The sequence below is a fragment of the Rhincodon typus genome, chromosome 8, assembly GCF_021869965.1.
Source record: "Rhincodon typus isolate 14 chromosome 8, sRhiTyp1.1, whole genome shotgun sequence".
Taxonomy (NCBI): Eukaryota; Metazoa; Chordata; class Chondrichthyes; order Orectolobiformes; family Rhincodontidae; genus Rhincodon; species Rhincodon typus.
Window position 1 is genome coordinate 29240596 of NC_063339.1, and position 25790 is coordinate 29266385.

General features: G+C 39.4%; 1 protein-coding gene across 2 annotated transcripts in view; it reads right to left on the minus strand.

Annotated features, from left to right (window-relative positions):
* Positions 1 to 25790, minus strand: part of LOC109939134 (kelch-like protein 28) — a 192455-nt gene that overhangs the window by 93236 nt on the left and 73429 nt on the right. Inside the window, exon 7 of one of the 2 annotated variants that reach the window (XM_048599691.1) lies at positions 2583 to 2653. The exons of the other annotated variant lie outside the window; for it this stretch is intronic. Coding sequence (XP_048455648.1) covers positions 2623 to 2653 — 31 coding nt within the window. The 3' untranslated portion in view covers positions 2583 to 2622. Of the gene's footprint in view, positions 1 to 2582; positions 2654 to 25790 lie in introns of those variants that run through there. 2 annotated transcript variants of the gene reach the window in all.

The window sequence follows — 25790 nt, forward strand, 5'->3', positions numbered from 1 at the left end:
GCACCCCCATCTCCTACCGACCAACCTCATCCCGCCCCCTTGACCTGTCCGTCCTCCCTGGACTGACCTATCCCCTCCCTAACTCCCCACTTACACTCACCTTTACTGGCCCCGTCCCCGCCTCTTCGACCTGTTTGTTTCCTCTCCACCTATCCTCTCCTCTATCCATCTTCTTTCCGCCTCCCACTCTCTCCCTATTTATTTCAGAACCCCCTTCCCCTCCCCCTTTTCTGATGAAGGGTCTAGGCCCGAAACGTCAGCCTTTCTGCTCCTATGATGCTGCTTGGCCTGCTGTGTTCATCCAGCTCTGCACTTTGTTCACTCTCTATCTAACTGCTTCCAACACATTGTGAATTCATGTGCAAGAAGCTGTGCTTTTCATCATAAATGATTTGCAATAACAACTTAATTACTTTCCATAAATTCATGTACATCTTTAAATCAACGCTTATCACAGGAATAATACAAAGCAAACTTTGACACCAAACCACATTAGGAAATATCACAGCATACGACTACTAGCTTAATCAAGCAGGCATATTTTAAATCGTGCCCAAAGGGAATAAGATAGAAATTTGGAGGGGTTTAGAAAGGGAATTCCTGAGCTTGGGGCCTCAGGCAGCTGAAAGCATGATCACTGAAGTTCCAGCAATTAAAATTGGAGGTGTGCAAAAGCCCAGAATTAGTGGATAGCAGATGTTGTAGGGCTGGAGTGAATCACACAAATAGGGAGGATGATTTCAAGATAAGATGAAAATTTTTAAAATTGAAGGAAGGCTTAAATGGATTTGGATTTTTAGAGTATGGGAGGATTCCATGCCCAAATATAAATGTCCATATTATATCTGTATAATTAACTACCATGAGAAGTCAGGGTCAGTTCTGAAAAATACAACCACTTTCAAATGAGGGTACTATCAAATTTTATAAATTAAGCTGACCTAACAAAGAAGGTATCCTCATTGAGGAATGCAGAGCAAATTGGATAATCTGACAGAGTCCTTTTGGTTCCACATGTTGTAAGGGTTGAGCACTTTGGTCAAATTCTGTGTCACAGTTAGGCTTACCCAAGATTTGGTTGTAAATCTGGTTGCAACCAATGCCCTGCCAAAGATTAATGATTGATATGCAGGTCCTGGGAAAGATTTATTACATTTCCTGCTGAGTCAGGAATGCTGAGATGATCTGACTTTCCTCAGCTGCTGCCTGATTACTTTGCCTTATTTTAAGGACTTCTGCAGATTTCCAGCTTCAAAATATAAAACATATAAATTGGGATTCCTAGTGGAAAGTTCATTGTGTAGTATCTGCATCCTATCTTAGATACTGTATTCAAGTGAAATTTTTTTATATATAGTTGCTTTAGCATTATCAAAAATATTTTCCAATATCTGCAATGAATCAACACCAATGAGCAGAGTTCCTTTAGCAAACCTTGATAAAAGGGTCTTGAAAAACTGTGCTTACTAAAAAGTCAAGCGCACTCAAACAGTTTAGAGGGACTGTGGATGATGTCATGACCTCCTAACTCCATCGTATGTGACTGTGATTGGAAGAGCAAGCACTTCTTCAGCTCAATCTAAACCAAGTGCAATTTCTGCCATGGTACATCTCCAGTGGAACTGTGGGGGCAAATCAGCTCCATCAGAAATTCCTGGCTGTGTGAATATGCAGGTTACAATTTACACCATCTTCTCGGCATAGAACTTTGGAGCTCTTCACATATATATGAAGTACATTCATTCAACTTCGTATTAAATACAAACTGCAGACTGCAACTTCATGTAAACCTAATTTAGAGAACATTTGGAAATTTTAAAACTTTAACATGGTCCTTTTCAACACGAGTAAAGAATTGATTTTCCCACTGACTCTTTGTAAATATTAAGATGTTAGCATCAATTGAATACCATGGAACATACATAGCTTTATGCATGTATTGGAGATGAAACAACACAAAAGAGATATCCACCTGTAACGCAACAATGCCTTAAACACCTTAAATTCAAATATTAATTTAACTTGCAAGTAACAGCAATACCACTATGTAAATACTTATTATTTTATAAGTTAAAGAAACAACTGTACTTGATACAAATGGCATTACAATCTACAGTGGCAAATAGCCTCCTCATTAATAATAATAAGTTGTTGCATTAGATATAACTAGCTTTCTCAGCAGACAAATGCAGTGATACTTCAAAGAAATATGTGATACTCAGTGTTTTCAGTACAATTTTAAAGCTTTCAATAATCAATAGGCTGTCAAAATCAAAACTAATACATATGATTTGATTTTTTTTATTATATTTAGCATGATATGGTAATTGTTATGCATTTTTTATGATTAATGCCTTCAATTGTTTTATTCATAATACAAGAATATTAACATCCAGTAAGGGAGCAAAACTCACTAAAAAATAAATGGATATTTATGGATATATGCTATTTATATACATTTTTTCTTCAAATTAAACAAGTTAGGATGTGAATACTATTATATTTGTAGTGGTGGAAATGTAATGGGCTTTCTCCCAGCCAGGAGCTCAATTAAGTTGCCTGGAGATGATATCGGTTACTGGGGCAAGCATCTAACAAACTGCAAAAATGGCATAGTTGAAATCAACAAAGCTTCACAAAAGAAAAGTTCCATCTAAAAAGCAAGAAATGAGAAAAATTAGCATGAGTAGAGTTCAACCTGTATAACCCTCGCTCGTAAGACAATCCTCCACACAGAAGACCATCCAAGCAAACCTTGCTGAACTACCTCCAATGTAATAATGTCTTTTCGGAGTTAAAAGGACCAAAATTGCTCACAGCTCTCCAGAATCTGGCTGTGTATCAACTTGGAGTCAGACTGGTTTTACTTCTAATGTAGGAATTTATAAAATGCCACATTAACAGTCTACAAATTGTGCACTTTTTGAACAAAATAGAATTATCTACAATTACAAATCTGCAAATGCAAATATACCCCATTGATTTATATGTGTGTATGCACGTGTGTGTGGGAAAGAGAGAGAGAATGTGTGTCTGTGCGCGCATGTGAGAGGGAGAGTGTATGTGTGTGTGTGTGTGTGTGTGTGAGAGGGAGAGAAAGTGTGTGTCTGTATGTGCGTGCGTGTGCGAGAGAGAGAAAATGTGCACGTGTGTGTGTGTGTGGGAGGTGGGGAGAGATATAGAGTGTGTGTGCCTGTGTGTGAGGGAGAGAGAGAGTGTGTGTGTCTGTGGGAGAGAGAGAGAAAATGTGTGTGTATGTGTGCGCGCGCGTGTGAGAGGGAGAGTGTGTGTGTGTGACAGAGGGAGAGAGAGTGTATATGTGTGTGTGTGAGGGAGAGAGAGAGTGTGTGTGTGTGCATGTGTGAGACGGAGAGAGAGTATGTGTGTGTGTGGGAGACAGAGACAGAATGTGCGTGTGCGTGTATATGGGTGTGTGAGAGGGAGAGAGAGTGTATGTATGTGTCTGTGTGCGAGTGAGAGGGAGAGAGTTTGTGTGTGTGAGGGAGAGAGAGAGAGGGAGAGAGACAATGTGTTTGTGAGTATGTGTGTGGGAGAGTGAGTGTGTGTGGGAGAGTGAGTGTGTGTGTGCGTGTGTGTGTGTATGTGTGCGTGCTTGAGAGAGAGAGTGTGTACGTGCGCATGTGTGTGCATGTGTGAGAGACTGTATGAGAGAGGGTCTGTGTGAGTGTGTGAGTATGTGCGCGCGCGCGCGCGTGTGTGTGTGTGGATGTGTGGGTGTGTGTGTGTGTGTTTGTGTGAGAAAGTGAGTGTGTATGTTTCCATGTGTTACAGTGTACAGTGTGATGGGATCACCTGCAGTGCGACACGAACCCAAGGTCCCAGTTGAGGCCATCCTCATGGATACCAAACCTGGCTATCGGCCTCTGCTCGGTGACTCTGCGTTGTTGTGTATCCCGGAGTCTCTCTCTGAGACACACACACACACACACACTCTCTCTCTCACACAAACAACACACACACACACACAAACACACACACTCTCTCTCTCCCTTACACACTCACACAGACATCAAAAAGCACACAATTTGTAGACAGTCAATGTGGTATTTTATAAATTCCTACATTGGAAATAAAACCAGTCTAACTCCAAGTTGATACACAGCCAGATTCTTAATAAGGCCTCACACCTAAAATGTATTGTCTGACCTGGGATGTCACCTCTGGTATACTAATAAAACCTTTACTTATCTCAGGGCAGTGACTTGAAAGAAATTCTAGAATTTGCATATTAATCCTTTTTAACTGATTAAAGATTTATCAGCCATCTAAGGTTTGTTCAACACATTCGCATCAGTTCTGTGACCCTTTGATCTTTTGCTTATAAATTCTGTGTCTGATGCCACCTCTCTCACTGACACCTGAAGAAGGAGCGAGACTCCGAAAGTTTGTCCTTTATTTATTCATTCATTGTCCAAATGGCAGTTAAGAGTCAACCACATTGCTATGAGTCTGAAGTCACATGTAGGCCAGACCAGGTAAGGATGGCAGTTTCCTTCCTTGAAGGATATTAGTGAACCAGGTGGGTTTTTCCCTGACAATGGACAATGGATTCATGGTCATATTAGATTCTTAATTCCAGATAATTATTGAATTCAAGTTCTACCATCTGCCATGGCAGGATTCAAACCCGGGTCACCCAGGTCCCCAGAACTATATCTAGGTCTCTGGAATAACAGTCCAGCAATAATACCACTAGGCCATTGCCTCTCCTGTGTCTTCAAATAAACCTGTCGGACTATAACCTGGTGTTGCGTGATTTTTTTGACCTGGTTAAGCAGGATACTAGTACAATAGTGAAAAGGGAAATGAGTTCCACTGAATCAGTATGGGTACAGCTGAGAAATACCAATAGATGGAAACCAATATTGGGGATTTTTCATAGACTCCCGAGCTCTAGGGGGTAATGTTAGAGAGAGGAAATTAGAGACACACACAACAAAGGACCAGTTGTATTTATGGGTGATGTTAATGTGCAGATAGAGAGGGTGAATCAAAAAGATAAGGTTAAAGCTTTCGCAGCAATCTTCTGCCAGAAGTTTCATGTGGATGATTTATCTCAGCCACCTCCAGTGGTCTCCATCATTACAGACACCAGTCTTTAGCCAATTCAATTCACTCCACATGGTAATGTGAGGTGCTGCATTTTGAAAAGGCAAATCGGGGCAGGATTTGTATGCTTGATGGGTTAGGGTTAGGGTTAGGATTAGGGTTAGGGTTAGGGTTGGGGTAATGTCCAGGGGAGTGTTGCTGAACAGAAAGACCTTGGAGTGTTGGTTCATAGTTCCTTGAAGGCGGAGTTGCAGATAGACAGGATAGTGAAGAGGGCATTTGGTATGCTTGCCTTTATTGGTCAGTGCACTGAGTATGGGAATTGGGAAGTCATGTTGTGGTTGTATAGGACATTGGTTAGGCCACTTTTGGAATACTGCACACAATTCTGATCTCCCTGCTATAAGAAGGATGTTGTGAAACTTGAAAAAGGTTCAGAAATGATTTACAAGGAAGTTTCCAGGGTTGGACGATTTAAGCTACAGGGAGAGGCTGAATAGGCTAGGGCTGTGTTCCCTAGAGTGTCAGACGCTGATAGAAGTTTATAAAATCATGAGGGGCATAGATAGGGTGAATTTACAAGGTATCTTCCCCAGGGTTTCAGAGTCCAAAACTAGATGGCATAGGTTTAAGGTGAGAGGTGGAAGATTTAAAAGGGACCTAAGGGGCAACTTTTTCATGCAGAGAGTGGAACATGTATGGAATGAGCTTCTAGAGGAAGTGGTGAAAGCTGGTGCAATTATAAAATTTAAAAGGCAACTGGATGGGCACATGAATGTGAAGGGTTTAGAGGGATATGGGCTAAATACTGGCAAAGGGGACTAGATTGATTTAGGATATCTGGTCGGCATGGATGAATTGGACGGAAGGGTCTGTTTCCATGCTATACAGCTCTATGAGTCTATGACTCTATAATATCAAAAATAGTTGGAGACACTGTATACTGCAAAGGCTATATGCCCTACATTCTGGCAATAGTACTGAAGGCTTGTGCTCCAGAACGTGTTGCTCCCCTAGCCAAGCTGTTCCAGTATAGTTACAACAGTGGCATTATCTGACGATGTGGAAAATTACTTAAAAGGATGACAGTGGATAAGAAATAGCAAACATTTAAAGACTGCATGGAGGAATTGCAACAATTGTTCATTGTTGTCTGGCACAAAAAAAAGGAAAGATGGCCTGACAATGGGATAGAATTAGGTTTAAGGAAGGGGCTTTCAAATTGGTCCAAAAACTATAGCAGACCTGAGGATTGGAACCAGTTAGATTCCAGCAAAGGAGGACAGAGTGACTTAATAAGGTGGGGGGGGGAGGGGGGGGAATAGAGTATGAGAGTAAGCTTGCAGGGAACATGCAAACTGATTACAAAAGCTTCTAGAGGTATGTGAACAGAAAAGGATTAGTTAAGACAAATGTAGGTTGCTTATGGCCTGAAACAGGGAAAGTTATAATGGAGAAAAAAACGAGGTGTCAGAACAATTAAATACATAATTTAGTTCTGTATTCACAAAGAAGGACACAAATAACATCCCAAAAATATTGGGGACACAGGGTTTAGATAGAGGGAGGAACTGAAGGAAATCAGTATTATTAGGGAAATATTGGGGAAATTGATAGCATTAAAGGTCAATGAATCCCCATGACCAATAATTGACATCCCAGAGTAATTATGAAAGTGGCCCAAGGAATTGTGGACACTTTGATGGTCATCTTTCAAGAAACACTGTAACATTCCTATGGATTGGAGGGTAGCTAATTTAACACCACTATTTTTAAAAAGTAGAAAGAAAACAGGGAATTATAAATCCAATAGCCTGACACTGGTGTGGGAAAATTGCTAAAGTCAATTCTAAAAGATTTAATAGCAGAACACTTCGAACACGGTGACAGGATCAGACAGAGTCAGCATGGATTTATGAAATCATGCTTAACAAGCGTACTGAAAATTTTCGAGGATGTATCTAATAGAGTGATAAGAAGGAACCTGCGTATGTGGTTTATTTGAATCTTCAGAAGAGTTTCAATGAAGTCCCACCTAAGGGTTTAGCATGTAAAAGTAACACTCATAGGATTGGGGGTGGTATACTGATATGAATAGAGATCTGTTGACAGACCAGAAACAAACAGTAAGAATAAACAGATAACACAGTGTGGAGCTAGAGGAACACAGCAGGCCAGGCAGCATCAGAGGAGCAGGAAGACTGAAGTTTCGGGTCGGGATCCTTCTTCAGAAATAAACAGGTCTTTACCCGAGTGGAAAACAGAGATTAAGGTACATCAAGAATCAGTACTTGCACTTTAGCTATTCACAATATATGTTAATGATGTAGATGAGGGAATTAAATCCCAACTTTGCAGACAGCACAATTGTTGGTGAGAGTGCAAGCTGTAAGAAGGGTGTAGAAATGTTTCAGTGTGATTTGGATAAGTTGAGTGAGTGGGCAAATGAATGTCAGATGAAGTTTAATGTGGATGATGTGAGATTCTCCACTTTGGTAATAAAAACAAGAAGCAGATTATTATCTGAATGGCTATAGATTGAGAATGGGGTGGATGAAATAAGGCCTTATACACCAGTTGCTGAAAGTCATCATGCAGGTACGGCAGTTGGTGAAGAAGGTAAATCCTATGCTAGTTGAACTTCATAGTGATATGATTTGAGTACACAAGCAGGGATGTCTTAGTGTAATTATACACTGCCTTGGTGAAACCACACCTGGAGGACTGGTGTGCAGTTTTGATCTCCCTATCTGAGGAAGAATGTTCTGACTATGGAACAAGAACAATGAAGATTTACCAGATTGATTCCTGGGGTGGCAGGACTGACGTATGAACAGCATCTGGATTGGTTAGGACTATGTTCATTGGAGTTTAGAAAAATGAGGAGGGAGCTCATAGAAACTTAGAAAATGCTAACAGGATAAACTAGGACAGACGTTGCCCTTCTTAGCTATCATTGCCATCACACTCTCCTTAGCTCTCATTCCAAACATCAGGGCAGGACAGTGCTCCACTATTTTCTTCTTCATTCATGAGACAGGCAGCATTGTTAGCTGGTCAGCATTTATTGCCCGTCCCTGATTGCCTTTGAGAAGGTCGTTGTGAGCTGCTTTCTTGAGCTGCTGCAGTCCTTTCTTCACTGACATTCCTTGCCGTTGTTCTTTTCATTTCATCCAGCCTTGTATTCATGGACACCCCACTCTCATTTCCTACTTCTTCTCCATGCTGCCAAAAGCCTCAGCCACCCTCCCTTCCTTTGCCACTTTCTCTTCACCCTCCCCACTTTTGGCAGTTCATTCCACCCTGTGCTGCATCCATAGCCACTCTTCTTCCCTTTGGTGCTTTCAGTCTGCTTGGACAACTCAATCTGACCTTGATTTAAAGCTCTATGTTTTGGAAGAAGTCAAACCTGTTAAGTATAAGAGTCTTATATGTAGCAGTTATGAAAACGTATTTTCTGCTTTATTGGGTAGAACTTCATAAGGAGTGATCATTTAATTCTGAAAAGTTGTGCTTTTAACAAGGTGCAAATGAGTGCAGGTGAGCTTTGCAAAGCCTGTAGTCAAAAAAGTCAAAGTGCCTTTTAACACCAGGGAACTTAATTGCTAAAGCTTATGCTACCATTGAGATTCCAAGTTCTGGACTCTCATCCAATTAAGTTCTTCAGTTGCTTTTCTTCTCACCTCCTCGAGAAATGGCAAATTCTGCCTTGAGTCTTAATTTCCTTAGTCTTAGAAACTGAGGGCTGTGTTTCCATTTGAATATGCTTTTGAATTCTATGTTTTTAAATTTAATTTAAAAGCAAACATGTTTGGATTACAGATTCAATCAACACTGCTTCTTCTCTAGCACTTAAAGTTTTGGTCCAGTTTAGGACACTGGACTTGTTAATGCTAAAGCTTCAGCTATTACATAATTAAGACAAAGTACTAAACTAGGATAACACTAAGCATGTGAAGATACTTCAATGTCTAACAGAATTGTTGCTCAGCACCAGCACTACACAAAATAACACGTGCATAAACTTACAACTAATTTTTATTCTGAAAGAATACCTATTATGTCATAGGAGTCAGTGGAAGGGAGAGCTGTAGATATGAAATAATTGAGAAACTCTGCATTAGAAGCTTCTTCATCTAGATTTTAATTTACCTGGCCTGCCAGGAGTAATGGTCTGGACAGAGGGGCTGAAAGTGTTGTGGTATAGAGTGAGGTGATGACGGTGTCAGTTTTAATTCCATAGGATGTATGATATCACCAGCAGGATTTCTCACATGGTAACTAGTCTGGTTGATAGGCTTGGCATCCAGTCATGTAGAAAGCCGCCTAGAAAAGGCCACAGCATCTAGTAAGCCAAGCCTTTCAATCAGTTTGAGATATCAGTAATGAAGATCACTTTCAATCACAGGAAGAGCTCAATTAGCATCTCATTTATTGTTACTTTTACAGTAACCTATGTATTGGGCTATAATGATTCTGTTTGAAATAGATTAAGGGTAGGAAGTTTGTAATAGTTGTAATCAGCAGTTAAATTGAAACTTTATCCTCACTATTTGTTTTACACTGAATACAAAATCTATTTTTAGCAATTCCTCTAATCTTAGCAACCTTATGTTCTCTAATAACTATACTTGACTTGTTAATTGAATGGAAGTCACTTTGAGTAATCAGATACAACTCACAGAGTCATAGATTCCTACAGCACAGAGACAGGCCCTTTGGCCCAATTATGTCAATGCCGACCAAGATGTCCATCCATGCTAACCCCATTTCCCTGCAGTTGGCCCATACCCTTCTAAACCTTTCCTATCCATGTATTTTCCAAATGCCTTTTAAATGTTGTTAATGTACCCACCTCAACCACTTCTGCTGGCTGTTTATTCCATATGAGTTCCACCCTCTGTGTAAAAAGTTGCCCCTCAGGTTCCCATGAATTCTTTACCCTCTTACCTTAAACTGATGCCCTCTCGTCCTCGATTCCCCAACCCTGGGAAAAAGGCTGAATGCATTCACCCTATCTATGCCTCTCATGATCTTATACACTTCTATAAGATCTCCGTTCAGTCTCCTATGCTCTAAAGAAAAAAGACCCACAGTCTCCTACACTCTAAAGAAAAAAGTCCTAGCTTGTCCAACCTCTTCCGATAACTCAGTCCTTGAGACCTGGCAACATCCTTGTAAATTTCTTCTGTACTCCTTCCAGTTTAATAACTTCCTCCCTATAGCAAGCCAATCAAAACTGAACACAATACTCCAAGTGCAACCTCACCAACATCCTGTACAACTGCAATATATCTTTCCAACTTCTGTACTCCATACCCTGATGATGAAGGCCAGTGTGACAAATGATTTCTTCACTGCCCTGTCTACCTGTGACTCCATTTTCAGAGAACTGTGCACCTGCACTCCAAGGTCCCTTGTTCCACTACACTCCTTAAGACCTTACCATTACCATGAAACTCTTACCTTGATTTGCCTTTCCAAAATGCAACACTTCACACTTATCTATATTAAACTCCATTTGCCATTTCTCAGCCTATTTCCCCAGCTGATCAAGATCCTGCAGCAATTTTTCTGATAACCTTCCTCACTGTCCATGAAATCACCTATTTTAGTGTCATCCACAAAATCACTAATCATGCCTTGTACATTCTCATCCAAACCATTGATATAGATAACAAACAGCAACTCGATTGGGTTTACACACACAATTTTGATCTTGATACCAAAAGCACAAAAATGCCAGATAATTTGCCTTGGTATTTTCAGACTTGGAAACAATTTTCCTTTACTGATAGACCTCACTCATGAATCTAGTATTGTAACTGATTTTTAAAAGATCATGAAGTTTTTTTTAGAAATTAAACTCAACATAAATACATAATGTGAAGCCTGGCAGGTAGGTTCTAAACAAGTGATTATGGATATAGCTACATTGAAATCACAATGAGTCATATTCAGATCACATGAAACACCAGCTGTGGGGAAGTTGTCAGCCATTCCCTCTGGCAGAAAGGAAATCCAATAGAAGGATGTCTGTGATGAGTTAAAGCTCCAGATGTTAACTCTGAAATAGCCAAATTCAAGCATATTTGACATAAGACCACACCTACCAATCCATGTGGAGTTACGCCATGTTATACAGGAGAGAAATCACAGGCAAGCTATCATTAACATCAAGACATCTCCGAAGGAGATTCAAATCCTGCAAGTATGGCTAAACCTGTAAAAGTTGAAAGTGCTTTTGATTGGTGACATAGTGAAGTAGAAGCAAAACAGCTGGGCGACAAGGTGTACAGCTGATGCTATGGATGGCTGCAGCATTTCAAGACACTGCATGTTATCACCTTGCATGCAATAAAGGGTGCAGCAGTTATAACAGCAATGACAAAATGATTAGCTGCAAAATTTTCTTACCAACATTCTGAACATATATGCATTAAGAGATATTTTTAACATGGGTGAAACTGGACTGTTTAAACATATTTTAACCAGATCATTCTGTAATTTGAAGTTTGAAGATGAACTGTATGATAATGGAAAATGAAGCAAGGAAATGGTCACCGCCATGGTTTGTGCCAATGTGGACGACACCACATTGAAGAAATCTGAATAAGCCATGTTGCTTTGCAAATGTTAAGACACTACCCACAGAGAAGAAAATTCTGACAGAAACTATAATGAAAACTTGCACTTTGGCAGATGAGGCAATCATAGGTACAGTATATTCTTCAACCAGGGAGACAGATGACCCTAAAGAGTCTAAATAAAAACCAAAAGAACTACAGATGCTGTAAATTAGACACTAAAAGTGAAATTGCTGGAAAAGCTCAGCAGGTCTGGCAGCATCTGCGGAGAGAAATCAGAGTTAACATTTTGGATCAAGTGACCCTTCCTCAGAATCTTTAACATAAAGAGACTGATGAATGCCCTTCCACTCACCTTCCTGTTTCCCTAAATGAAGCCACAAAGGCCTTGGATCTGTTCAGCAATTTCACACGGCAGCATGAAAACACAGAAAACATGTTTGACTGCAGAGATGACATGGCAAACTGTATCACACTTGTCCCGAAGACACCACATTGAGCGGAAAAAAAATGAGGTTTTCTACAGGTAACTCCAAACATTTTTAATTGCCATTTTTAAACTGTACAAGGGGTAAGGCATGTACAAATTGAAAGAAATACTTTTCCAGACAGCTACTGCATCACTGTGTTTTCGTTAGATATTTTTTGACATGGAGAGCACAAGAAGGCAAATCTGGCTGCGTTAGGACTTCCTCAGCTATCTCAAATCTCCACCTCGCAAATTTGTGGGTGGACAGCCCAATTTAGCTTATTGCAATTTTATTGTAATTGTATGATTAGGTTTTTGAACTTGTACGCAATCGAGATAGTAACTGATTGATTAACAATTACATTGAATTCTCAGATAAAGTTGATCTTTCCAAATGGTTAGGCTGGTTGGGGATGGAATTGTTCAAAAAAATACACTGCATTATTAAAATAGAAACTTCTGGTATAGTGCCGAGTAAGTGGAATTTTAAACAGCTTTGTTATCAAGTAAGAGAATATAGACACATATCTTGTATATTAAATCTAGCAATCTTTGTTACATGATTGACAAGAACAAGCCAAACTGTCAAACTAAAAGTAAAAATGCTGCCCATCTTCAAAAAAATTAAAACAGCCCCAAAAATACAGCAAAGTAGGAAACAGGTACTAAACATTAGCTTGTAACATGTAGTTGCACTAGACATGTAGTCTAGTGGTTATTATTACTTAAGTGGAACAATATATAATATTCCATGACTTAGAACTGTTGTAAATTGTGGAAAATTTTCCCTTTTTTATTCACAGAGAAACTGCATGTTGTTATGAATTTCACGTTTTCTTCTCCATGAAACTGATCGTCATATTCCAAATCGGCATTTCACTTCTTGCAGTTTGAAAAGTTCCTACTGGCACACTTCTCTCTTCCACTGAGGCTCAATGTGGCAACAGTTTCCCTCTCTGCCAAATTAAGGTGGTATTCTTCCAACTCCTCCCCAGATCATGTGAATAACACTCATTCTTAGCTTTTTCATTTAGCTTCTCATCTCCATACTCCTCTGCCACATTCATGCAATTAGTTAAGTAGGTAGGTGTGGCTATTCATCAGGAAAAGTGCTACACACCCCTCCCCCCATGCACTGTTGTTTTTATCCTGCAATTCCCTGTAAACTGTAGGTTTTGGGCATCAGGTGCGGATTTAAAGTTAGCACATTGATATTATAAATTGCTATTTGGCATATTCCAAACTGAACAATTAATATTAACATAAAAATATTAGAACTAGTGCATTAAAGATATGATTGGCAGATCGCCTTCCATGAATCAAAACAATGTGACCTTTAAAGATTAACTACCTCCTACCAGACAGTAGATATTAAAAGATCAAAAAGAAGTTCATATTAACAATACTATTTTGTGAGTAACTGAGATACTAACAGTCCATGAACTGCATTATAGCACTCTTCTTCACAATCTCTTCAATCTTTTCAATATTATAGAGTAATTAAGTCAGGCAGCACGGAAATGAACACTTTGGTCCAACTTATCCATGCCAACCACATTTCCCAAACTAAACTAGTATCATTTACCTGTATTTATAAACCTCTATTATGCCATCCCTTAATGTCCTATGCTCCTTTGAGAAAAGTCCCAGCCTCTCCTCATAACACCATTCCTCCAGCCCTAATAACAACTTTAAAATCTTTTCTGAACCCTCTCCGATTTAATAATATTCTTCCTATAGCAGGGTGACCATAACTGTACAAATTACTCTAAAAGTGGCCTCACCAATGTCCTGTGCAACTGTAATATGACGTTGCCACTCCTATACTCAATGGACTGAGCAACGAAAGCAACCATGCTAAATGTCTTCTTTACCACCCTGTCTACCTGTGATGCAACTTCCGAAGAACTATGTATCTGAAACCCTAGGTCCCTCTGTTCAACAACACTCTACAAAACCCTACCATTAACTGTATAATTCCTGCCCTTGTTTTATCAAAATGCAACACCTCACATTTATCCAACATTAACTCCATCTGCCAGTGCTTGGCCTGTTGGTCCAATTAATCAAGATCCCTTTGTAACTTCAGATAACCTTCTTCACTGTCTATATACCATCAATTTTGGTGTCTAAAATTGCTAACCATGCCTCCTAAAATTCTCATCCAAATCTTTTATGTAAATGACAAACAACAGTGGAACCAGCAAAGCAGAGAACAGTGAATCATAAAACTGTCACTTGCGAACTCAGCATCTTTACTTGGATTTTGTAAAATGTTGAACTTTGCATGAATAAATTCAGTGATTGTATAAGTTACCAAGTAGCTCCAGAATATTAGTAGAATCTTTGTAGTTATTGCCTGAGAATGAAATGAATTACTCATTTAATGTCTTTTTTCCCCATTATCTAGGGAGGAATAGTACTAGCTCTGATAAAAATTATAAATTATCTTTTGGACAGTAAATCATTGAATAAGAATATTAACTAGCTATTCTGGAGATGCTGGAAGCATTTTTGTTCCATTACCGCCGACAGCTGTGCGCTGTAAAGTTCAGGGTGTTACAACACTATTATATCCCTGACAAAACCATACCAACAATTCAAGACTCTGTTAAAAACCTCATAAATTTGACACCTACTGTAAAATAATGGAAATAACATTAACATGAAAGAAGGGGGAATCATGATACTGCTGCCATCTACTGTTGTTTTCAAGCAATTTAGTTTGGATAAGGTTGAACATTATGACTCCCAATTCTTTGAGCCTGACCATCAGAATGTTTTCAAGAACACTAGAAAGACATTAACTCACAAATTTCAATATTTAGTTAAGCACCAATAAACACAGTGGACTGGAATTTACGAAGAGATTGACGGTGACGCTGTCAGGACTTACTGTTATAATGGAGGAAATCTGATAATGACTTTTAAAATGCACACATATACAGTTAAACACAAAATTACAGTAATTGCAGTAAGAAAAATCCTTTTCCTATGTAGGGTGCATTGTTTCAGTTCTTGCCAGCAAACTTGGAATTGAAGCGACAGCAATGGTATGAATTTGAGAATGCTTAACATGCTAATTATATACTAAAACGGATAAAAAGGTGAGGTCCTAAGTAAGAGATAGTAGGAACTGCAGATGCTGGAGAATCCGAGACAACAAGGTGCAGAGCTGGATGAACATCATAGGAGCAGAAAGGCTGATGTTTCGGGCCTAGACCCTAAATTCATTTTAACAGCATGGCTGACAGTAATTACTAATTGACATTTTCTCTAGCCCTGAAAAAAATAACACAATAAGCGCAGAGTTTTGTTCCCTTAGATGAAAATTTGTTTTGGAGACTTTTTAGAAAAGTAAACAAAAATTGTGAAGAAAAATTCTGGTCTGGTAAATCAGGCTGGTACACCTTGTTGCACTCCTACCATAGCCAAGACATCCATCCGTAGATAAGGAGACCAAAACTGCACACAATACACCAGATATAATTTCACCAAGGCCCTGTATAATTTCAGCAACACATCCCTATGATCTGAATGATACAGGAGAAATCTGCTTTCTCGTTTTAGTGGATAACCTCACATTTATACATATTATATGTCATCTGGCAGGTATTTGCCCACTCATTCATCTTTGCATCCTCCTTGCAGCTCTTCCTCCCACCCAGCTTTGTGTCATCCGCAAATTTGAAGATATTGCATTTAGTCCCCTCATCTAACTAATTAATGTATGCTGTGAATACCTGGGATCCAAACACCAGTACCCCACTAGTCACTGCCTGCATCTCGGGTGTTGGGGGTGGGGTGGGGGGAAGATCCCTTTATTCCTACTTTTTGTTTCCTGTCTGTCAACCAGCTCTCTATTTATGTCAGTACACAACCCAAATCCCGTGCACTTTAATTAAGACTAAGATTAAGTAAAATTACCCACAGTCCTTTACTGCAGGACTTGTACAATGAAATGTACATTGATAATCTGGGATTCAGTCCAAACCCACATCTGCAAGGATGGAAAGACAGGACACTTGGGGCATTGAACTCATTTATAAGTAAATTTAAATATAGGTATAACATATATTCATATCCAGTCAATGTTATACAGCAACAAGAATAGTGAATATTTAAGGCCTGGCCAATTTGGCCAGTACAGCTGAGATTGGAAATATTATTAAAATCTAGGATTTTACTCTTAGTGGTGAAAAAGTAGTTCTCACTATTCATCCTGCACTCAGATGCTCACAGACCTTTTGACGGCTGACCAGCAGCAATTTCCTCTCATTCTTTACCAGTAGAGTACTGAGTACAGGGGATTTTTAACATCTATAAACAGGGAATACTCAGTGAAGGCCAACTAGTTCCTGTGGCAGAGAATTCCATAGGCTTATCACTTGCTCAGTGAAGAACCTTCTCTCTCACTTCAAAATGGCCTATCCCATAACCTTATTTACAGAATCTGCAGTTCTTTCCGTTTTTAAACAAAAAATGTACTTTTTCTGTATCTATTTAATCTTCCTCCATTAACCCATTGATTTTCTACCCATGAAACCATGATCCCTTCCAAAATTTGACTATCCATGTTCTAAATCACAGCAAGTCTCATTCCTCTACCACTCACGTGCTCACTGATTTATATTGATTCCCAGACAAGAAATGCCTTGGCTTTAAAATTTTCATCATTTAAAATCCCTCCATGGTCTTATTCTTACACAGTTTTAATTTCCTCCAGCGTCACAATCCTTTAAGATAGGTCCTCTAACTCTAGCCTCACGTGCATTCCCAAACCTAACTGCTCTACCATTGTTAACCATGCCTTCAGCTGCCTTGACCCCAAGTTCTGGAATTCTATCCATACACTTCTCCAGTTTTGTACTTCGCTTTTCTCCTTTAATACACTCCTTAAAGCCTACCTCTTCAACCAAACCTTTGCACATCTAACCTAATATCTCTTTATGTGGCCTGGTTTCATAAATTTTTTTATAGTGCTCCTGATGATTACATTGGGACATCTTCAGTTAAAATGCTATATAAATATAAGCTGTTGTTTCCTCAATTGTTATTCTCTTTCCTATCCACAATTTAAATCTAATTTGTATAAACTGCCCTAAACTCATAGTTTGGATCCTGCAAAAGTTAAGGATGATTTTTCAAGCTGTTTAGCTGAAGAACTTCACTGAGTATTCCTTGTTTACCGATGTCAAAAATCCCTTGCATTGGGTTCTCTACTGGAAAAGAATGAGAGGAAAAGCGTCAACAGGTCTATGGGCATCTGAGAGCAAGATAAATAGTGAGAACTACTTTTTCACCACTAAGAGTAAAATCCTAGATTTTAATAATATTTCCAACCTCACCAGTACTGGCTAAATTGGCCAGGCCTAAATAATCTCTATTTTCATCGCTGTGTAACATTGACTGGATATGAATATATGTTATACCTTTATTTAAATTTACTTATAAATGGGTTCAATGCCCCAAGTGTCCTGTCTTTCCATCCTTGCAGATGTGGGTTTGGACTGAATCTCAGATTATCAATGTACATTTCATTGTACAAGTCCTGCATTGAAGGATTTTGGGTAATTTTACTTAATCTTAATTAAAGTGCACGGGATTTGGGTTGTGTACTTACATAAATAGAGAACTGGTTGACAGACAGGAAACAAAAAGTAGGAATAAAGGGGTCTTCCTCCCACCCAACCTCCAACACTCTAGATGCAGGCAGTGACTAGTGGGGTACTGGTGTTTGGATCCCAGGTATTCACAGCATATATTAATTAATTAGATGAGGGGACTAAATGCAATATCTTCAAATTTGCAGATGACACAAAGCTGGGTGGGAGGAAGAGCTGCAAGGAGGATGCAGAGATGAATGAGTGGGCAAATGCCTGCCAGATGACATATAATATGTATAAATGTGAGGTCATCCACTAAAACAGGAAAGCAGATTATGATCTGAATGATACAAGAGCAGCGATGTGTTGCTGCAATTGTACAGCGCCTTGGTGAAATTATATCTGGTGTATTGTGTGCAGTTTTGGTCTCCTTATCTATGGAAGGATGTCCTGGCTATGGTGGAAGTGCAACAAGGTGTACCAGACTGATTTATTATACCAAGGTGCCCAGAACCAGGTGTCACAGTTTAAGGATATGGGGTGGGCCATTTTGGAGTGAGATGAAAAGGTTCTTCACCCAGAGAGTGATGAGCCTGTGGAATTCTCTGCCACAGAAAGTAGTTGAGACTAAAACATTGTATGTTTTCAAGAATGAGTTACGTTTAGTTCTTAGAGCTAAAGAGGTCAAAGGGTAGAAAACAGGAACAGGAGTCGGAATGTCATATTGAATGGCAGAGCAGGTTCAAAGCGCTCAATGACCTACTTTTGCTTGTATTTTCTATATTCACCCCATTTCTAGTGGATTTGGCCTATAACATTTCGGAACTTTTAACCCAAGCAATTATATTGTAGCTACTTTCTGAACAGTCATGATTCATGCGTGCAAACAAATCTGATCAGAATTCTGCAGATACTTTGTTGGTGCAATTTAAAGTCCAGATTTACCATGTGCAGATTTTATAATCTAATTAAATCAAATTTTGTGTTGAAAACTATGGCCTATGAAGTTCAACCAACTGTATAATAAAAAATCGTATATCTCTCTGGTACCGAAATACTGATAGTGGGGCTGGGTACTGAAGAAGTAGGCTACCTTACAATAGAAAGAAAAATGAATAAATGACAGCTTTAACATGATCTTAATTTTATACATCTAACATCTTTTAAAATTTCTGCATTAAAATCCCCTCGTATTTTTCAAGACAAAATCATACTTTAATTTACAGTTGTGGTTTTTCAACACTATTTTTCTACGTTATTTTCAATTCAAAAGGAGACAGTGAATATCACACCTCTCTTTGACTTTGTAATTAGGGCCAAGAGTTGTAATACAACATTAACATTTGGGAAGACAATATTTAAGAAAATTTTAGTTTAATTAAGTGTTTGTTTCATCATTTTGACTTGATTAAGAAAGTGAGGGATTGTATCATATTCTGTTTAATTGTATTCAATGCAGAATGCTTATGTACTACATGACTCACTCAATTTATATCCCATGATCACATGAGGTTGGGGTGGAAACTGCTACATTTAGTTTCATATGACAGAACATGAACCTACATCATACTATGTCTTTTGTCATACTAATTGTCAATATGCATCTATATTGTGTACACACCTATATAATTTTAAGTACTACCTATTTTGTAGGTTTCTGCATTAGTTTTATATTGTATCATTTAAAGGTTATATGCAAGTATGAAACATCAACCAGAGAGTAAAACCACACTCCCTGGTAGATGGTTTCTAAAAACAAAGTGACTGATAAAGTCAGAGATAGTAAGAACTGCTGATGCTGGAGTCAGAGATAACACAGTGTGGAGCTGGAGGAACACAGCAGGCCAGGCACCATCAGAGAAACAGGAAAGCTGACGTTTCGGGTCGGGACCCTTCTTCAGAAATGGGTCCATTTCTGAAGAAGGGTCCTGACCCGAAACATCAGTTTTTCTGCTCTTCTGATGCTGCCTGGCCTGCTGTGTTCCTCCAGCTCCACACTGTGTTATCTTGTGACTGATAAAGTGTTTGATTTAATGAGGAACTCTTGCCAATTCAGCAAAATTGAGAAGATGAGCTCACAGTATCAGTCATAGAACAAGACAACATTCATCCTCCTACACTGTACTAAGTAATAAAGATATTGTAACAATCCTATTATTTTTGCAAGAAATCATCAAAACAATAGGGACATACCACAAAAGAGGATGATCTGATGTATAACTGGTACCCTAGAGAACCAAACAGGAGACAGTAGGAGGTGATGCTACTAAGATGATTATTAATTATTTTGGAAATCAGGAGTTAGGCAGACAGGACCAAGTCAGATACTACCAAGATTGACCATAAACTGTTTTTGCACTAGAAAGCCAATTAGGAATCATCCACAGGGGTAGTGGCTGGTAAGGGCTTTAAACACTTCCTTGCACAAGGAGAAAGCTCAAAGGCAGAAGATTTTCCATCATTAGAACAAGAGATCTGTACCAAGTTAACCAATGGTGCAAAATGGCGTCCCAACTTGGATAGACTGCAAACTGCTATGTTTATTAAGTATCAATCCCATTGTACTTGCCTTGATAAACTTCCTAAATTCTGTAAAAGTTGGGAAAACATATTTGTACCTAATCAGGATTTGGAAAGCTTTAGATCGGCTCCCTCATAGTCATGCTATAATTGTAATTGACCTAGGTTTTGTAATTAAAATGAACTCTAAAAATCTTAAAATTGGATGACAATTATATTATGAGTCATATTCTTGTTCTTAAATTCTTGAAAATAATCATTTTACACACCCCCCCACAGCGTCACCAGAAGCTTCTTACTATTCAAGTCTATTTTCTTAGAAGCAGCCGGGAATGATTTTTTTTAGTTTTAATGCACAATACAGGTTTTCAAATTAAAATGTGCCCGCATGTCCATGGGTTCCTGAATTCAGTGTCTACTAATTTTAATTTTTTTTTTACATGAACAACTTTTAAGTATTTTTCACACAAATAAGGATGTGTCAGTTTATTTGAAATTAAGTTGCAGAATGGAGGTCTAATGAAGAGTTATAACGAATCATCAACCAGTATTTCTTATGACCAACTTGCTGTTTATTTGAAACATTTTCTATTATTTATATGTACTAACAAATTTGATACCAAGCCATTATAAAGAGATGAGTCGTAGAGTCATTGCGTCATGCACGTAAACAGACCCATCAGTCCAACTCATCCATGCCAACAAAACATCCCAATCTGACTTATTCCTATTTGCCAACATTTGGCCCATATCCCTCTAAACTCTCCCTACTCATATACCCATCCAGATGCCTTTTAAATGTTGTAATTGAACATTTATGATATTTCTCTCTTTGAAATTTCAGCAAGTGGTTATAATAGTTTTAAATGAATGGTTAGTTTTGTTCAGTTAAAATAGATACAAGAAAGTAACTCAGATTTTTATGTGGTGATTCACTGTTATCAATAATAAGTTCTGGCCCATAATTTCTATCACCTGGTTAAAATGCAAATGAAAATATTTGCACACTGTAGTTATTTAATAGAACCTCAAATGCACAAGAATTTGCGTGAAGAAACTAGGAGATGAATTTTGTGTTCAGGTGGAACTGAGGAACTGTCATCAGTACAGAGTTTGTAATTTATTAGTGTTTCAATTTTGTTTATTGTCTCTATATTCAGTTGTGACTTAGCTGATAACAGTGATCTTCTTGGAGTATTTGTCTTTCCTCTGAGCTCCTCCCTTTATTATCCACCATCATTGATCCTAATTTCTCCCTTCTGTAAGTTCTTATTTTCTCTCTGAACCCCACCCCAAGCTTGTGTTTTCTTCCTACTCATTCCGGTTTTGTCCAACCACTTCATTCTTGTTCTGATTCTTGTTCCCTGTCATTATCTACTAACAATGTAGTTTCCAATGAAAGCAGTTTCATAGAATCATAGAATCCCAACAACACAAATAGACGCCATTCGGCCCATTGAGTTTGCACTGGCCCTCTCACAAGCATTGGCTCTGACAACATTCAAGCAACAGTACTGAAGACTTGTGCTCCAGAACTTGCTGCCCCACTAACCAAGATGTATAATGTGAAAAACTGCCCAGGTATTTCCTGTACACAAAAAGCAGCAGAAATCCAATCCCACCAATTACCACCCCATGAGTTTACTCTCAATCATCAAGTGATGGAAGGTATCATCAACAGTGCTACCAAGCAGCATCTGCTTAGGGCCACTCTGCTCCTGACCTCAACACAGCCTCTGTTCAAACACGGACAGAAGAGCTGAATCCCAGAGGTAGGTAAGAATGACTGCTCTAGACATCAAGGTCGCATTCAACTGTGTATGGCATTAAGGAGCCCTAGCAAAGCTGGAATCCATGGGTATCAGGAGTAAACTCTCCACTGGTTGGAGTCATACCTGGCACATAGGGAGATAGTTGTAGTTGTTGGATGTCAGTCATCTCAGCTCCAGGACATCTCTGCAGGAGCTCCTCAGGGTAGTGTCTTGGGCCAAACATCTTCAGTTGCTTCAACTATGACCTTCCCTCCACCATAAGGTCAGAAGTGGGGATGTTCCTTGATGATTGCACAATGTTCAGCACCATTCACAACTCCTCCTCAGATACTGAGGCAGTGCATGTTTAAATGCAACAAGATCAGGATCATATACAGGCTTTGGCTGACAAGTGGCAATTAACATTTGTGCCACACAAATACTGGGCAATAACCATATCCAATAAGAGGCAATCTAATCACAGCCCCTTAACATTCTACAGTGTTACCATCACTGAATACCACACTATTAACATCCTTGGGGTTACCATTGACCAGAAACTCAACTGGATTCGTCACATAAACAAGAACAGGTCAGAGGCTAGGAAAATTATGGCAAATAACTCACCACCTGACTCTCCAAAGCCTGTCCGCAACTACAATGCACAAGTTAGGACTGTGATGGAATACTCCCTACCTGCTTAGATGGGTGCACCACCAACAACACTCAACAAGCTTGACACCATACAAGACAAAGCAGTCTGATGATAGGCACCACATCCTCAACCATCCACTCTCTCCACCACCAAAGCTCAAGACAGCAGCGTATACCATTTACAAGACACACTGCACAAATTCACCAAAAATCCTTAGACAGCACCTTCCAAACCCATGACCACTTCCATCTAGAAGGACAAGGGCAGCAGATACATGGAATATCACCACCTTCAAATTCCCCTCCAACAGTCACTATCCTGACTTGGAAATATATTGTCGTTCCTTCATTGTCACTGCGTCAAAATCCTGGAATTCCCTCCCTAAGGGCATAGTGGGTTAACCTACAGCATGTGGACTGCAGCAGTTCAAGAAGGCAGCTCAACACCATCTTCTCAATGACAACTAGGGACAGGCAATAAAAATGCTGGCTAGACAGCGATGTTCACATCCTTGAAGTGAATTTAAAAAGTTGTATGTTGCGCCCTCCACAATCTCAGTCATCAAAGGACGATGTATTGGCAGGGAAAGAGGTGCAAGAGTGCACCAAAGTTATGAGGGTGAAGATCCTGAGATGGGCCAGGATAATTAAAACAGACAGATGGGACAAAGTTCCACCAAGGCACAGAAGCCACTGACAATCTTATTGCAACTCACTTCCAAGGTGACTAAGTAGGGTTGAAACTTTCTCTGTTCTTGTTTGAACTTTATTTGTGCAGTCAGCTGTCAATTGCTCACTCAAGGATTCAGTATTTTTTCAACTTATGCAATAAAATATCTATATTTCTTTCCAGTTGTGAATCTGATATCCTCACTTCTGTGAAAGCTAAAGTGTGTGAGCAAACCATTGCTTGAATCAATGTTAGCACTGAAGTGCCTATGATGCAGTGAACATTTCTACTATCTCACATTCCTGATTGGTTGCTAAAACACTCTTTGCACCAAAGATGAGTCACATTAGGAATTCCATTCCATGATGAATACTAATGAGTTATCTGACAACCTGAGATGACTCCTTATGATTCCTTACATCATCACGATCCCTGTAAAATTTGTTAATGAAATGAGCCTTTACAGTCGCAATGCTTAAGTAACCTTACTGACAATGCTTTCACGAATGTGGGCTATGAAGTTTGGGTCAATTTCCTTCGTTCAGCTTCACCATTAAAAAAAATTGTAAATTATGATTTGATTTTACCATTATCTACCTCATGATGTAATCTAGCATGGCTTTGAGAACCCTAGACTTGGGGCAGACCTTGTTCCCCCATGAAATGATCATTAATTGTTGCATACACCTATCTGGTCTTGTCCTTGAGAGAAGGTAATCTGCTTCCTTACCTGATCTGGCCTGCATGTGTTTCCAGACCCACAGCAATGTTGTTCACTCTCAACTGCCTTCTGAAATATTCAAGCAAGCTACTCAGTCCCAGAGCAATTAAGGGATGGCAACAAACGTTGGCTGCACACATACCCTTAAATGGAAAAAAAAAATCTGAGACCATTAAAATGAGGGTTTCAGCTGAAACTGCTGCAGAGAGCAGGGATTCTGAAGTCAAAAAGGAAGTTTGAAAAAAAGTTTGAAAATTGGAGATGTGGAACCCCTCAACGTGGAGGAGGTTCCAAGTCTGAATTCCAAAAGACTGGATTTTTTGATTGACAAGATTCGTTCCAAAGAAGGGTCATACCGGCCTTGAAGCATTAACTCTAGTCTCTTTTCACAGATGCCGCCAGACTTACGGAGTTTCTCCAGAACTTTCCGTCTTTATTTCAGGAATCCAGCGACCATAGTATTTTAGGTTTCTATCAGATAAAGCAGCTGCCTCTCATAAATGGATACCATCACACCTAGCCAGGTCTCTAGTCATGATGAAGGGTCCTGGCTCGAAATGTTGACTTTCCTGCGCCTCTGATGCTGCCTGACCTGCTGTGTTCCTCCAGCTCACAATGTATTGACTCTGACTTCCAGCATCTGCAGTTCTTGCTATCTTCTATCCAGGTCCCTATAAGTGCAGCCCCAGATAGTAGAAACTCGTTTGACAAACAGAAAAAAAGTGAAATTAAATAAGTTTCATATGGGATGGCAAACATAAATCATGAAAATTCATTGTGTAGTGGACAGGGAAGAAGGTTATTTCAGAATACAATGGAACTTTGATCAGATGGGCCAAAGGGCCGAGGAGTGGCAGATGGAGTTTAATTTAGGTAAATATGAGATGTTGCATTTTGGTTAAGGCAAACCAGTGCAGGACTTACACACTTAATGTTAGGGTCCTGGGGAGTGTGGCCGAACCAAGAGACCAAGTGCAGGTGCATCGTTCCTCGAAGGTCACAGGTAGACAGGATGGTGAAAAAGGCATTTGGCATGCTTGCCTTCATTGGTCAGTGCATTGAGTATATGAGTTGGGACATCATGTTGCGTCTATACAGGATATTTGTGAGGCCATTTTTAGAATACTGGTTTCCCAGCTATAAGAAGGCTGTGGTTAAACTAGAAATAGTTTAAAAAACATTTGCAAGAATATTGCCAGGATTGGAGTGTTTAAGCTATAGGGAGAAGCTGAATAGGTTGGGTTTCTTTCTCGTGGAGTGTCTGAGGCTGAGGGGTGACCTTATAGAAGTTTATAAAATCATGAGCAGCATGGATTGAGTGAATAGACAATGTCTTTTTCTCAGGGTAGGGAAGTCTAAATCAAGAGGACATAGGTTTAAAGTGAGCAGGGAAAAGTTTAAAAAGGACCTGAGGGGCAACGTTTTCACGCAGACTGTGGTGCATGTATGGGATGAGCTGCAACAGAAGGTAGTGGTAGCTGGTACAATTATAATATTTAAAAGGCATCTGGATGAGTATATGAGTAGTAAAGGTTTAGAGGGAGATAGTAGGAACTGCAGATGCTGGAGAATCCGAGACAACAAGGTGCAGGGCTGGATGAACACAGCAGGCCAAGCAGCATCATAGGAGCAGAGAGGCTGACGTTTCGGGCCTAGACCCTTCATCAGAAAAGGGGGAGGGGAAGGGGGTTTTGAAATAAATAGGGAGAGAGTGGGAGGCGGATAGAAGAGGGATAGAGGAG